Source organism: Zingiber officinale, chromosome 6A (genome assembly GCF_018446385.1).
Source record: "Zingiber officinale cultivar Zhangliang chromosome 6A, Zo_v1.1, whole genome shotgun sequence".
In the NCBI taxonomy this organism is placed as follows: Eukaryota; Viridiplantae; Streptophyta; class Magnoliopsida; order Zingiberales; family Zingiberaceae; genus Zingiber; species Zingiber officinale.
The window spans coordinates 101,568,681-101,585,752 of NC_055997.1; the positions used below are offsets into that span (position 1 = coordinate 101,568,681).

General features: G+C 35.5%; 1 protein-coding gene across 1 annotated transcript; it reads right to left on the reverse strand.

Moving 5' to 3' along the window:
* Window positions 1-222: 222 nt before the first annotated feature.
* LOC121994248 (protein MEMO1-like) lies at window positions 223-3,740 on the reverse strand. Its single transcript, XM_042548346.1, has 8 exons — window positions 3,576-3,740; window positions 3,077-3,161; window positions 2,922-2,990; window positions 2,040-2,152; window positions 1,756-1,867; window positions 1,537-1,680; window positions 727-901; window positions 223-651 (listed from the first exon to the last, which is right to left on the reverse strand). Exons 1-8 carry the CDS (start codon window positions 3,625-3,627, stop codon window positions 526-528), a joined length of 876 nt encoding a protein of 291 aa, XP_042404280.1. The 5' UTR covers window positions 3,628-3,740; the 3' UTR covers window positions 223-525.
* Between the last annotated feature and the right edge of the window lie 13,332 nt (window positions 3,741-17,072).

The following is a 17,072-nucleotide window of genomic DNA, read 5'->3' on the forward strand; positions in this document are numbered from 1 at the left end:
CCTATTTGTCTGTGCATACAATTAACTAGTCTACTCAACCTACATAGTTTTTAGAAGGTAAGAACTTATTATTTGAAGAATAAAATATATAAAAAATGTTAAACAAGTATTCAATAAAAATCACAATTCCACGGCAATTAATATTTTGAAATTAATTTTACAATTAAATATGGAAATATTAATTTCAAGTAGTTATTCCAACCGAATGCACTATTAGAGCTCTAAGAAAAGCCATTCGATGAAGCTGCTTTCCTTGTGAAACAATCGTACACATCCAGGTTACACGGATTGTACAATAAGATTGTTCGACACCTTTCATCCTTAGTGTTCTCTTGTAGTTATTGACAACCTAATCCTTTTAATCTATGTTTTTCGATAGCAACATGAAAACTATCGAATTACACAGCATGGAAAGGGACATACTGCAAGAATAGATTTAGCTTCATGAAGCAGCAACATTCATGCCTTTCGCCGTAAATATATCATAAATTAGACTAACGACATTAACTGGCCATCAAAGACAAATCAGTCATCTAACTTGGCAGCCGCAGAGGCATAGCTAACACTGCTATCTCGTGCGCTCTTGCACTGGCTCGATTGCTCATATTGCACGAAACCAATTTTGATCTTAGCCGAGCAGTTCTTCAACATCTAATAAAAGAAGAGGGCAATAAGATTATGACAAACCAAATCCAAAAAATCGCAAAGGAGAAGCAGCAGCAGTACATGGAGGAAGATGCTGATAGGATGGCGTCCACAGATTGTGTTGCCGTAGTCCTTTAGGTATTGTTTGAATGCATTCGTGTCTCCCGTCTCGATGATGTCCATGCCTAGGTGGTCCAAGGCCTCGATGAATTTATAAATAGGGCCATGCTCCTTGTCGTAGTATGTATAGTTGAACCTGTCACAATTGTACATGAGAATCAGCAAAAGACTAATCTGCAAAGGCGATGCCACCATATCGACAGAAGCATGAAATGTTAACAGCTTTAGTAAGGCATTATGTCCCTCAGTCGTTTAGTTATTGTTGGAGGAAATTCTGTTATATGTAGGTTTAGGAACAGGTGAAACGTAAGCTTACACAACTTCTGAATGAAAATAAAACTAGGATGAAAAAAGGGAGATGGTCGATGAAGCCAAAAAGAGTACCGTAGGGATGGAAAGTGTATTAAAATTTTGATTCAATAAATATTTATTATTGCAATAATTTACTCTAACTAATATTTATTTATTTTGTATGATAAAATGAGAAGAAAAAGTCAATAAACACAAGTAAGAAGTAATGTATACAAGTGAAATATATACTGAAAAATTGAAAGACAATATTGATTTGCAGATAATCAGTTGGTGACAAGCTTTAGCTATTTAGTGTTCTCTTACAATTTATTAGCTAACTTCCAAATAAATAAATAATTAATGATAAAGTACACTTCCAAATGAAACTTTATTAGAATGTTAAACTAGATTATTAGCTAACTGAGAGATCAATACCCATGATAAATAATGAAAGGCAAAGAACGGTTGCGATTGGCATACCTAGAGCCCCAGTGGCAAAAATCAGATGACACAGAGAAGAAATTCTTGGGATTATCCACATACTTCGCAAGCAATTGTCCATACATGGCTTCATTTTCTGTGTTAAGAGCACCGACCAAAATGGGGACAACTTTCACAGGATAACTGTAAAATGGGGGAAAAAGTGTAATAAGCACCCTCCGAGTGGAAATCTGGATGATCTCAAGTCAGTATAGTTACCCATGAAACACTTTAGCAAGGTAAGGTAAATGCATTTCCATGCTATGCTCTGCCTCATCTACATGAAGATCCATAAGCTCAAACTTTCCTGTTGCCTTAAGCTCATCATTTACTGTACAACAAAGGAAAAATGAGAAATGAATATGAAACTCATTCCCTCGTTTAGGCAACAACTAAAGACTGTCTGATGAAAGCATCCTAGTTATTGCAAAGAAGTCTGAATGGCAAATAAAATCTAGTTATTGTAAATAAAATCTGTGCGTTTTATAATATGTAGGTTTTACCTTGCGTATCAACTTGCAAGTCTCCCAAAGGTGTGCTATAAATGGTAGCTCTTGTAAGGGCACATCTTGGAGTATAATAATGGTGCGACGGACCAAGTAGAAAAACTCGTTCACTGGAAAAAATTGTCCACATGTTAGTGAAATGAAGAACTAGCAAATTGTGACTGTTTATACAAGAGAACTAACTGATCTTGTCACTAAAAGGAACTCAATATTTTGATCATACGAAGACTGTAATTTTTCTGTCTTACAATATCCTGGTCTATTCTGGAATCAGTTTGTTTTGTACAATATAACTAACAGATTTTGTAACTGAAAAGCAAATATTTTGGGGACAAAAGATTCCTGGATTGATCCACCATATTTATCATTATTAAGATAAGTTTATCCAAGACTGAACAAACAACATATCATATCCATGCACTAGAGAAATCCTTACCACGAGAGTATCATCCTAGCAAGATGACTAGAATATTTCCTAAAAATATACTTAAATGGCTCAAACCACAGAACTAGTTCAATGGACTATGGAGGGAAATGATCTACCGACGTGGAAGCTCAAATGTGCATTTTGAAAGCTGGCTGCTAAGGCATACAACATTTTCCCTAAAACTATGCATGTCCCAAAACATTGAACCTTGCAATATTGACCAAGGCATATGAAACTTCTCCAGTGAACCGAAGACATAACTAAAATCACTATCAAAGATGCAGGATAGTGCAAAATGATGTCAGATGCCCTAATCAATAGGTTGAGTTACATAACCTCACATTCTAAGAGATACATAGTATGGAGTAGCAGTAAGATTATAAGATAGCTAGGATAGCTATTATGTAATTACTGATTATCATGGATTTGGTCAAAGAATGTAGAAAGCTTACATGCTCTCAGGGTCGATGTTAGCAAATGCAAAAGCTGCACAACGGCCTGAATACGAGTAGGCAGCATGCCTGAAAGAGTAATATGTATATTTATTTTTCATCTAATCCATCATGACTATTTATCAGAATTATAAGCTATAAAGATGCTGACTTACGGAGCAATTACACCTCTAACATCGGGAGATTTCGTCAGGTGAGTTGCCAGGAGCCATCTCTCAAGATCCTCATCTAGTTTCTTGCCTGATAGGAAAGTCACACATCTATTATATGAACTACATTACATAGCATGCTCAAGTAAAACTTAAATGGACTAACAGATGTCTTCTTTCCAGGAATTAGGGATCAAAATATATACATATTTCAGAAACAAGATGGAAATTCCGGAGGGAAACTGTAACAGATCATTCAATGCACCTTCGAGCAGATATAGGCCAGCCAGCGCGCGGATAATTCTTTAATTGGTACGCATTGGAAATTATATTACAATTAAGCATCTCAAACTCAACCCGGTACATGACTGGACGCTTCAGGCACCGTTCAAACCCGTTATCAACAAAATACGATCCAATTTCTACAAAATATTTTTTAAAAAACGAAATTTCCGCAGAAGGATCAACAGATCGAAAACTAGGGAGGATTGAAGGTGAAGCTCACCGTTGTCGGTGTACCAGGATCCCGCATGAGCCGCTCTTCTGATCCTCTCCATTGGAACCCTCCACTAACAGATCGAAGGGAAAATCAAAGATCAATCGATCGATCGGCGCAAGAGCAACCCTACTCAATTGCTTTTAGAAAGGCGAAACTACGTAAATATATAAAGCAAACATGATGAGTAGTTTAAATAGAGTTTTTTTCGGCGGTCAGTAAAGGAAATATCGTCAGACAGATCCGATCCAATGTCTCTTTCCGTAACGCGTACGAAATAAACGTCGAGACTAAATAAATATGTGATGTGGCAAGTTGTACTTCGGTCGAAACAGGTTGTATGTTTGAGGGCTTGCACGCGATCAAGATTTCATCCTTGCGTACCCACCACGCTTGCACGGTAAATCATGGGGCTTACGTGGCAGAATCGAAGCCCGTTTGAATTCACAATGTTAGTTATCCAGCGTAATTTTTATTAATATATTCATGATATAATAATATACATATATGTTTTTTTATTAATTAAGAATATGATAACCTTAAAAATCTATTTTTTTCATCAATAATTATAATTTTTATTAATATTATATATTTTATTATTTAAAGAGGCCAAATGTTCTCTTTCAACTCTACTAACCGTTAATATTTTTTAAAAGCATTTATATAATTTATAGCAATAACTAGGACGAATTTGATTGTAATTATTTAGAATCTCTTTCTTTTTAAAAAAGAAATTTGTGCATAAAAAAGTTGTAGGAATATAGGAGATTTAAATAACATGATATAAATTCAATACTAAAATTGTTAGTGTAATTGTGCTGAGGTAAAAGTTGATCAATTTAACTAAGTTTAAATTAATTTGAGTTTGAGTTTTGATATTTAACATATATGAAAAAGAAGTCAGTAGGTCAAGGTGTGATCATATACTTGTTTGAGAAAGTCGTAACTGAAGGTTAGGCAATGAAAAATCTTAACTGAAGGTTGGACAATAGTAAAGACCTAGTTGAGAACTAGGTAGTGAAAATCCTAACCAGAGGTTAGGCGACAGTAAGACCTAATTGAAAACTAGGCAATGTAAATCCTAGTAGGGCTAGGCAAAGGAAAGTCCAAATGGGTCAAGGAAGATCATATGTTGGAAAACGAAAGCCCTAACTGCGGTTAGGCAACGGAAAGCCCTAACTAAGATTAGGCAGGGTAGAAGTCTACCAAGTGACTAGTCTTAACAGGGGTTAGGCAAAGAAAAGTTCTAACTGCGATTAGGTAAGGGAAAGCCCTAACTAAGGTTAGGCAAAGTGGAAGTTTACCGAATGACTAGTCCTGAATGGATGTTAGGCAAGAGAAAAATTCAAGTGGGTCAAGGAGGACCGTATTTAGTGATCGGAAGTCCTAGTGGGACTAGACAATGAGAAAGCCCTAACAGGTCAAGGTTGATTGAAAGTCCCAATGAGTCATAATTGACTTTGGGGTTGGGCAAAGAAACCCTAAACTCGAATTTAGAGTTTAGGGTTGAGTAATTAATTAGCTCAATCGATTAGCCCAAGGCCAATCGATTTGGCAGTCCCTAATCAATTGAGACATACTCTAATCGGTTAGGTAAAGTGTCTAATCGTTTGAGAGTGTTTTGCAAAAACACAGTGAGGGTCGGAATCAATTAAGGCAATTGATTCAGCCTTTACCAATCGATTAAGCTAATTGATTGAGGCATTTGTTGCGAGAGAATAGAGGCTTGGTGAATTAATTGAAGCAATCAATTTAGCCTTTCCCAATCAGTTGGGCTCATCGATTGGAGCCTTTATCGCGAGAGAGCATGAGCTTGGGAATCGATTGGACAATTGATTAGGTCATTTTCTTTCGCAAATAGAAAATTTCTGAATCGATTGTGGTAATTGATTAGAAGCTACCGAATTGATTAGTATGACTCATTAATTGATTAGGAGTTTGAAAAAAAGTTGTTCTGTAAGTTGTTGGATGGTCAATTGACGTGACAATAGATTAAAGAAAAACCTAATTGATTAATAGGTGAAAAGCAATTCGAATAACGTCCATATAAAGGGGAGTTTGTCTAGGATTTTTGCCACTGATTCTTGGGACATTGAGAAAGAAGTGCTGTTAAATTTTCAACCGATCAAGAGACATTTCCATGCAAGAAGATAGTAAGCTAAGCAAGATTTCATTATAAAGTGTTTACTTTCATTTTCGGTTGTATTCTTGTTGTATTTCTCGTATTCGAGATTGTATGAGGTTTCTCTGCCTCCAAAAAATTTCTGAAAAGAAGTGTGTTCATAGTGGAGTTGTATGCACAGTGTGGATCCTTAGATTAGTCAGATCATGGTGGTGGAGACCAAGTAAATTGGAGGTGTTAGTATTATGGAGTCTTCGCTTTGAATTTCTACTATAAATCATCATCGAAGAAGCGAACGAAGTTATTCAGCCTCCTCTAGTTCTCTACATGTCCTAACAAAAACAATGACATTATCACATTAATATATATATATATATATATATATATATATATATCATGTAATATGAAAAATCTCATAATAGCTTACTAGTTGACTATTTACTCGATAGATAAATCAGTAGGAAAGTCATCTACCTCTAACATTAATTGGGTAAAGTTTATACATCTTAATTATTAAAAAAACAAACAATTGTATTGTTGATGGCTTGGCTTGATCTGGACTATAGGAGGGGTAAATAATTGATTTATAAAAACACAAAAACCTCTTAACAATAGATAATAGAGTAAAGCTCTTTAAAATTCCATATAGTACAATCAATTTACTACTTCAACCAGAATGAAAGAAAAATTTAAAGTAACACTCCCTTGAAAGATTTAAGTGTTGGTGCAAGAAGTCTCAAATAATTGAACTTGTGTTTTAATGTTGGCCAAGAGTTTAAAGTTAAGCCCTTATGATTTAATGTATTTGTTAAATGTGCAGGTAACTTAATAGGAAAGCCCTAGTAGGCTGTTGGTGTTAGAAGCACAACATTTAATCAAGAGTTTTGATGCATGACTAATTAAGATTAAAGTTAAGTTTGTTGTAATATAACAATTTGTGTCGAGTATGTAGAAGTAAGTTATTTGACAAATGGTAAAGCCCTGATTGGAACCATGCAGTGGCTAAATCCTAGTGAAACTAGACAAAGTGAAGTCCTAGTTTGGAACTAGATAGTGACCAAGTCCTAGTGGAACTAAGCAACTAAAGACCTGATTGGGTTAGGTATAAGATAAGTCTTGGTTGGAGACCAAGCAAGAAATCTTAGCCGGGTGTTAGGTGAATCAAATTCAAGTGGAGCCAGCTAGGAGCTGAAGGCTTGATGGGCAAAGACAATTGGAGTAAGGTGAGAGTTGAAGCTTGACGAACATGACCAATTAGAGTAAGCTGGGAGTTGAAGCTTGGTGGAAAAGTCCAAGTAGAGTAAATTGGGAGCTGAAGCTTGGCTAACAAGTCCAAGTGAAATCAGCTGAGAACTGTCGCCTGATACCTTAGTCTAGATGAGTTAGCTTGGGGCTGAACATCTAGACCCAACGTAAGTGCAAGTAACTTTACATTTTTTAATCATACTAATTACATAAAACAACTGTAGAGAAGCAAAGTTTGATGGTTCCAAGCGACTGGAGGAAATCTGGGGTGACTGGCTGGTGATAACTCTGGACAAAGGAAAGTTTGATGATTTCAAGTGACTGTATCAGGTCAAAGTGACTGGAGGATATGAGTGACTAGAACAACTTCCAAATAGCTGGCAGATAACGTTATCAATAATCCGAGTGAGTTGAGTCAAGATCAGGTTTGACCCCTCTCCAAATGATCAGAGAGATTCTAAGCGACAGGAGTGCTTTGTTAATGTTATCTAATGAACAAAAGTTATAGCACAACACCCATACAAACGACTGGGGAGCCTCTAGGTGACCAAACAAGTGCTATAAAAAGAGCTTCAAGACAGTGCTTTGAAATCACCAATTCACTTAATCTCTCATTCATTCTCATGCACTTGAGGTCTCATGTCTTTTGTGCTGCAATGACGACACACTCCAACTTGCACTTCATTTTTGATCGACAACACTTAGAGTAACATTTTCATTTATTTTGTGTTACCATATTTTTGTAATTGTGCTTAACTTTTTATATTAATTTTCTCTAAGGTTTTTCTACATTTAGAGACTTTCTAGAAAGGAGAAATTAGAAATAAAAAATATATTTTTATAACTACTGTGTGTGTGTACATTCCTGATTTGGTTTATCAACTACTTGCATGCTTAATTGTTAGTTAACTTATTTGCATGCTTACATTGCCCTGCTATACTTGATTAAATTAGTTTAAGTAATTTTTATTTCCGTTGTGCTACTCTATTGATTGAATTATTTTTGTTATTATTTTCTAAGAAATTTTGTAATGTTATTTACCCCCTCTAACGTCAAGTTTGATCCTACAATTTGGCATCAGAACGGGTTGAGTTGATAGAAACTAGGAAAGCCTGGTTCGGTGCATGTCTAGGCTGGGTAAGGAGAATCCTACCAGGTACATCTAGTCAAGTGGTAGTAGAAGTTAACTCAAATCACTAGACCAATTAGATCAAGACATTGTATTAAACTTGATTTAGTGCTAGATTCTTAAATTAGCTTTGTTTTAGAAGGTGGTCGTTGTTTCGATTAAGAATATTCCTGTGTCTTGCCACTACCTAGAAGCTAACTTAAGAAACTCCTACTCATTTAGCCCAAAGAAAAAACTGAATCTAACATAGGGTGGACTTTGTTCTTTGAGATAGAACAAACAATTAAATTGATTAATATAATCTGAGCCTCCTGAACCCAATCCAAACCCTAACTATAACCAAACCAAACCCAAACTAAATCCAAATCGTACCCCAGACCTTAATACAACTTGAACAAATTTGTGTGTTATATTACTGTGGTAAAAACCCAAGGTTTGTAAGAATCTTGGAAAAATGTCTTTATAGAAAGGATTCAGCACAACTCACCCTCTTCTCTTCAATGGTGACAATTTCACTTATTGGAAGAAGAGAATGAAATAATATCATTATCTTATGAATGATATTGAGAACTATCTTATAATTAAGATAGACTTTAAACTGCCTACAGATCTAAATGGCATCCTAGTTGACTTTGACAACTAGACAAGTGGTCAATGATAGAGCTACAACTACACTACAATGCGGGCTAACTCAGGAGAAACTGAGTAAAGTTGGATAGTTTAGCAGTGCTAAGAAACTCTGGAAAAAACTAATCAAGTTGCACTAAGGTTCAGATGATTCATGAACTGCTAAAAAGGATCTAGTACTAAGTCAGCTCAAAAACATCCAAATGAAGGAGAATGAATCAGTAAGTTAGCTACATAGTCGCTTTAAAGAAATCCTAAATTGTATCCACTCAATCGACGAACAAGTCAAAAATCATGACTTGATTAGGTATGTAAGTAAGGCATTTCGAAAGATTACCTTGTGGGCGTCAATGGTTGATGCTTACAAAGTATCCAAAGATTTACTATTATAAAGTTAGATGAATTCTTTTATGATTTTAAACTCCATGAACATACCAATCTTGATCAGAAAGAGAAGGGTATAGCCTTGATTGCAGAAAAAAATCAAATCTAAATCCAAATCCAAATAAGAGATCAAATCAGAATCTAAGTCCAAATTAACAATTGACGAAGATGACCTATCTTCAAAAGTTGTGCACCTAGTCAAACAGATGATCCCAAAAAAAAAGTTCACCTAGAGATTCATGAAAAGAAAATCTCTAAGAAGGATTTGGCGAACATTCAATGTTTTGAATGCAAGAAGAAGGACCACTTCAAAACCGATTGTCCTCTACCAGAAGAAAGGGAAACAAACTTGAAGAGAGAAAGGAGAAGAAGAAAGTGTTGGTGCAACCTTAGGTCAAGGTTGACCTGGGTGACCCGACTCGAGTTGACCTGACTCGAGGTATATTTTGATGTTTGACAAGAATAGAGAAGTTATATTTTGATGTTTGACAAGAATAGGAACTTGGGGGATTGTGGGTGCAACCTTTGGTCAAGGTTGACCTGGTTGACCTGACTTGAGTTGACCTGATTCGGGAAAAGTCCAAGTATGGAGACGTGGCACGGAAAAGTCCAAGTATGGAGACTTGGCACGGAAAAGTCCAAGTAGGGAGCTGGGCACGGGAAAAGTCCAAGCAGGGAGCTTGGCATGGGAAAAGTCCAAGCAGGGAGCTTGGCACGGGAAAAGTCCAAGGATGGAGATTTGGCATGGAAAAGTCCAAGCAGGGAGCTTGGCACAGGAAAAGTCCAAGCAGGGAGCTTGGCACGGGGAAAAGTCTGTTGGATCGAGAAGCGCTAGAGGGGGGGGGGGGTGAATAGCGCTCGTGGCTATTTCGTTCGATTATCGGAAAACTATCGGAGTTAAAACGTGCAGCGAAATAAGCGGAAATAAAATAAAGAGACAACACAAAGAGACAGGTCGATTTTACTTCGTTCGGAGCCTAAGTCGACTCCTACTCGAAGGCCCGCGATCCTTGATCGCTTCCGGTGGGCAACAACTATAAGCTCGTTAAAAGATTACAATTATGAGTACAAATAAAAGCTATCAAAAATTATACCGACAACAAGAAATGCTAATTCTGAAGCTTCGGGTCGTCGGGCACTTGTAGTAGCACTTCGGAGCGTCTTTTGGAGCAGCGTGTAGATGAAAGATCACTTAAAATTCGTTGTTACTTGAAGCTGCACCTCAACCCTCCTTTTATATGCGGTTCCGGGCGCCTGGAGTGTGACGTGGCCAACCAACCAGGATGCTCCACGTGGCGAAGTCGCGCAGGGGATAGAATTTGGTCCCGGGCGCCCGGACAGCCTTTTTCCAGCAGGTTCCTCACCTGCAAACAAAGGTTAGTCCGAGCAAAATACCCTGCAAGACAATGTTAGAATATGATAAAACACAGTAAGTAATAATTGACAGTCTTCGGACTGTCCGAGTCTGACTTTGGATTTCCAGCCGGAAGCCCTAGGTCGACCCGACGCCTACTGTTCCCTCTTCGGGGAACGCGTCCTCACCTACTCCACTCAGGAGATTTACCTGTTGCCAGTCGATCCTCCAGATCGACTGGACTTTTGCTCGATGCTTCCGGACTTTCTGCTGGACATCCGCTTCCCCGGCTAGTCCAGTCTTTCACCTGGTTCACGACACCAGGACTTTTCACCTAGGGTTACCACCCCCTAGGACTTTTGCCTGAAGCCATCAACCTGCCAAGACTTTACGCATAGGGTTACCACCCTCTATGACCTAGGGTTACCGCCCCCTAGGGTTTTCCCTTTGCCTAACCACAGCTAGGACTTTCCTGAAATCCTCAAGTAGACTTGTTAGACTAAAAAACATCTTAACTTTGAATTCTTTGCCGTTATCAAAACACAAGTTCGATCATCGGATGCTTCCCGCACCAACAATCTCCCCCTTTTTGATTATGACAACACAAATTCGAAGTTAAGTAAACAAGCGAATAGATAGTCATTTTAAACACAGGCAAAATTTGCTAAGTATAGCTGAACAATGTAACTAAAGTAAATTTTGCCCTATATACTCCCCCTTAACTTTGGCTCCCCCTTAACTTTTGCTCCCCCTTAATTTTTAACTTGAATTTTATGTTTACATTTTTGCTACTCTCCCCCTTTGCCATAACTCAAAAAAAATAGGCAATGTATAAAGAGTTGTACATGATTAAACTTAGCAATATTCAACAGAGTTTGGAAGTTAAGGTCAATTGGAATTTAAGTTTTTAGGACCAGATTATTCATTTAAGTTCAGTTGGTCCTTAAGTCCAAGCACAAGTCATGTTTATATATTAGGTATCAGAGCCATAGAGAACAAAACATTCTTGAAAAAGAAATTGAGTATCTTTTGCCAACTGTCTAACCTTTAGTTACTTGCTGATTGTCTATAGGACAATAGCTTTTACTAGGTTAGTCAAGTTAAGTTATTTAGGTCCAGATAGACTTGACTAGAGCTGGAGAACTTTAACTTGCTTAATGTTTATTGCATATTTAACGCCCAGACTCATATTGATGCACAGATATAAGCATTCTTGAGTCCAGGCTATACCCTATGCATCTCACGCCATTCTATATTTTTCATTCACAATCAAGGTAAACCTAGGTGTTTTGTGAGATGCTCTGGCTTAATTCTAGGGGAACATGCTATCTAGGGGGGAAATCCTAGACTAAACCCAACTTTTGAAAGTCTAGTAAAATTGGAGTTTTGAAAAACTGTTTTTCCTAGAATTTGAAAATAAAATAATAATAGTAAGATATCTATTCTACCCAACACATTCCTATTTGCCTTCTAAGTCCACTGAACTCAAGTTCAGGTAAGGGTTTTGTAAAAATGTCAGCTAGGTTTGATTTGGACTCAACGTGGTTGAGTGCAATTTCACCTTTAGCTACATGATCCCTTACAAAGTGGTGTTTTACCTCTATGTGTTTGGTCCTAGAGTGGTGTATAGGATTTTTGGTCAGATTAATTGAGCTGATATTATCAATAAAGATTTTAGTATTTTTATAGTCTATTTGATAGTCTTTTAGTGTATGCATCATCCATAACAATTGAGATGCACATTCTCCTAGAGCTATGTATTCAGCTTCTGTAGTAGATAGAGCAACACAATGTTGCTTTCTGCTTGACCAACTTACTAGGCAGAATCTGGCAGCCACCACTTGTACTTTTTCTGTCTAGCTTGCACCCGGCATAGTCTGAATCAGAATAGCCATAAAGGTCAAAAGTGCAAGTTCTTGGATACCAAAGTCCTACATTTAGAGTTCCTTTAATATACCTCAGTATTCTTTTAACATATGTTAGGTGTGACTCTTTTGCACAGGATTGGTATCTAGCACACATATCTACTGCAAACAGTATGTCAGGTCGACTTGTAGTTAGATAAAATAAACTCCCTATGGCACTCCTATAGTATTTTGGGTCTACAGGTTTTCCGTCAGGGTCAGAGTCAATGTTTATGTTGGTTGCCATTGGAGTATTTATAATTTTTGAGTTTTCCATGCTGAATTTTTTGATTAATTCCTTAGCATACTTAGTTTGATAAATGTAGATTCCATCTTTGGTTTGTTTTATTTGTAAGCCTAAGAAAAAGTTGAGTTCCCCAACCATGCTCATTTCAAATTCACTTTCCATTAACTTAATAAATTCTTTTAGAAATTTTGAGTTAGTTGAGCCAAAAATTATATCATCAACATAGATTTGGGCTATAAAGATATCTTTTCCTATAGTTTTCATGAACAAAGTAGGATCAATTTGTCCTTGGTTAAATTCTTTGGATATTAAGTAATTAGATAATCTTTCATACCATGCTCTAGGGGCTTATTTTAGTCCATATAGTGCCTTTTTTAATTTAAAAATGTGATTAGGGTAGTCTATGTCTTCAAACCCTGGAGGTTGGCTTACGTAGACTTCTTCCTTGATAAAACCATTTAAAAAAGCTGACTTAACGTCCATTTGGTACAATTTGAATCCTTTATTGGCTGCATAGGCTAATAACATCCTAATGGACTCGAGTCTAGCTACTGGAGCATAGGTTTCATCATAGTCTAGGCCTTCGACTTGACTAAACCCTTTGGCTACTAATCTTGCCTTGTTTCTTACTATATCACCGTGATCATCTAACTTATTCCTAAAAACCCATTTAGTATCTATTATTGATTTATCTATGGGTTTAGGTACAAGGTCCCAGACTTGGTTTCTCTCAAATTGGGCTAATTCTTCCTGCATTGCAATGATCCAGTCTGGATCAGGCAGGGCTTCTTCTATAGTTTTAGGTTCAATTTTAGAAATTAGAGCAATCTGACTAAGGTTTCTATAGGACGATCTAGTTCTGACTCCTAGGTTTGGGTCACCCAAAATTTGGTCAGGTGGGTGAGAGGTGCTTATTCTAGTTGGTCTTATTTGTGAGTCAGAAACTGGTTCTTCAGACTCATTAAGATTAGTTTGGATTTCATCATCATCTACATCTCTTGGATTAGTGTTAATATTTGCATTTATATTAGGTAAGTTGTTTTCTTCATCAAATATTACATTAGTTGTTTCTTCAACTTTCAATGTATTTTGATTATATACTCTAAAGGCTCTACTGGTAGAGGAGTATCCTAAGAATATTCCTTGGTTAGATTTGGGTGTAAATTTTCCTAAGTAATATTTAGTATTTAAAATGTGAACTTTACAACCAAATACTTTTAAATAATTTAGATTGGGAATTTTATGATAGTAGAGTTCATACGGTGTTTTGTTGTGATATTTGTTTATTAAAATTCTGTTTTGAACATAATTTGCCGTATTTATTGCTTCAGCCCAAAATTGGTGACTTAACTCATATTCGTTTAACATTGTCCTAGCGGCTTCTTGTAGTGTTCTATTTTTACGTTCTACTAGTCCATTTTGTTGGGGGGTTCTAGGACATGAAAATTCATGTTGGTATCCATTTACTTTACAAAATTGGGTGAACTTATGATTTTCAAATTCCCCTCCGTGATCACTTCTTATCCTTTTAATTTAAGTATCTTTTTCATTTTCTGTTAAGTTGCAAAAATTACTAAATATTTCATAGGTTTCATCTTTTATTTTTAGAAATTTTACCCAAGTGTACCTGGAGTAGTCATCAATTATTACTAAGCAATATTGGTTCTTGTTTAGTGATTTGGCTCCATGTGAATCAAATAGATCGAGGTGAAGGAGCTCAAGTATGGTGTTGGATCTTTCTAGGTTAGTTGGCTTATGGGTTGACTTGGTTTGTTTTCCTTTTTGACATGCATCACAGATTGAATTTTCAATAAATTTTAATTTGGGCAAACCTCTAACTAGACCATTTTGACTCATTCTTGAAATAAGTCTTGTGTGTGTGTGACCCAGCCTTCTGTGCCACAGTTGGGTTTCCTCTTGTTGTGTCAGGAGATACTTTATAGAGGATATTGATAAATTAATTGTGTAGATGTTATTTTTCCTAAGTCCCTTAAGTTTAATTTTTGGATTTTCAATATTTTTAACTAGCCACCCAGTTTTATCGAAATTAACTAGATATCCGCTGTCACACAATTGACTTATACTTAGTAAATTAAAGTTAAAATTGTCAACCAATAAAACATTTCGAATAACGAAATCGGAACTAAGTTCAATATTACCTTTTCCGATTACTTTAAGTTTACCGTTGTTGCCGAATGCAACTGATCCTAGACTCTTGTACTTGAGTTTGGTAAACTTCAACTTGTCTCCAGTCATATGTCTGGAGCATCCACTATCCAACATCCATTGATCCAATTCCTACACATGAAGTAGTTGAATTGGTTTCTTTTTAATAGATTAAAGATAGCGTGATTGAAGCAGACACTATGTTTATTGTCTCCTTAAATTTTCTATTCTATTGTATTCAAGATAAAAATAATTTTGAAATTTAAGTTTAAAATAATTTTGAAATTTAAGTTTTGAAGTTTTAAAATAATTTTAAGTTTAAAATAAGTTTGAAATTTAAGTTTTAAATAATTTTGAAATTTAAGTCTGAAATAATTTTGAAATTTAAGTTTTGAAGTTAAGTTTAAAATAATTTTGAAGTTTAAGTTTGAAATAATTTTGAAATTTAAGTTTGAAATAATTTTGAAATTTAAGTTTGAAATAATTTTGAAATTTAATTTTGAAATTTAAGTTTAAAATAATTTTGAAATTTAAGTTTGAAATAATTTTGAAATTTAAGTTTAAAATAATTTTGAAATTTAAGTTTTAAATAATTTTGAAATTTAAGTTTTAAATAATTTTGAAATTTAAGTTTTAAATAATTTTGAAATTTAAGTTTTGAAATTTAAGTTTGAAATAACTTTGAAATTTAAGTTTAAAATAATTTTGAAATTTAATTTAAGTTTAAAATAATTTTGAAATTTAAGTTTGAAAGAATTTTGAAATTTAAGTTTAAAATAATTTTAAGTTTTGAAGTTTTTTTTTTTTAATTACTTAGTCATCTCACCCGATCTAAATTCTCAATCAGGGAGTCCTATAACTTTTTGTGAGATGAATTGAGGTTCAATTAAAGGGTTTTGTTTAGTCTTGTGTTAGATTCAGGTTTAACTTTGGATTCAACAAGTAAGCATTCTTTGGATAAACTTCTGGGCTATGGTGAGTCACAAGGAGCTCATTAAAGTAACCATGCCTTCGAGGTTTTCCAAATAGTCCTACCCATTGAACTTAATACTAAAACTTGGTCTAACTAGTTAGGATCCATTTAAGGGTAGCTTCGGTCAGTTTCACTTGGCCAAATGCACCAGGTCGAAGTCATATCTTCCTAGACATGCGATGCCCAAGTTTCCCTAACGTACTATCATCCAAAAACTTCACCAGTACTGTGATTCAAGTTAAACTTATCCCGTTTTAATCTAACCTTAACTACCTGCCGGGTAATCTATTCTTGTTTTACCCATTCCGGGTAAATTAGGTTCAGTTACCCTGTCGGGTAGTTCAGTTGGAGGTGCCAGCTAGTTTGGACCCTCCATCTATTTATAATTTTGATTTGTTTAATTTTGAATTTGTAATTTTGAATTAATTTCGAATTGATTTTTAATTTTAAAATTTTTAATTTAATTTCAAATTTTAAATTTTGAATTTGATTTTTAAGTTTTAAATTTTTAATTTAATTTCGAATTTTAAATTACGATCGTTTTCATTTTAGCTTTCCCTGGATCACTGCCTCGATATGGTCTGTCGAGGTAGTATATTTGATCCTTCGGAACCCAGTATTGGCCAAGTCCAATTTGATTTATCAATTTGGACTTGGGGACCCATGCTTGGACTGATTTACTACTTTGTTTGTTTATTAAGGATAAATAAGATTTATATTTCTTTTTTACTTTTATATCCTAGCCCAGTTCTATTGTAGACGGCTCTTTGTGTCCCAAGAATTAGATCCAAATTCTTGGAGCCCAGAGAGAACTTTTCTAAAGTAATTTTTAAATCATTTAACTGATTTTTCAGATTTGAATTTTCTTTCTCAAGTTGTTGTACTTGAGTTGAATCTTCAGTTAAAGATTTTGAGTTAGTTACTCCTTTAAGAATGGTTACTTCTTTTAAAAGTGACTTAATTTTCAAATTTGACTTGGCTAATTTGTGAAGTAAATAATTGACTAAATTATTAAGCCTAGGAATACTTACAGCGGAGTCTGGCCCTTCGGAAACGGATGCGGATCCGTGGCTTTGCTCGGAGTCGGCTTCTGACTCGCTCTCGGATTCGCTGATCTGGTCCATGGCCATCAATGCGAGTGTAAAATACCGGAAAATAGGCGAATATTAATAAGGGAATTTTCCGAAATTTTTTGAAATTTTTCGGGAATTTTTCGGAGCTCGTATGGACGAGTTAACGGGGATGAAAACGGGATCCGGGGAAAAGCCTGTTTAGGCGACCCATTTAAGTGAGGAAATGTTTATTTTATATTTCCTTTTTCTTTTTCCTTTATTTTCCCTTTTCCTCTCCATTT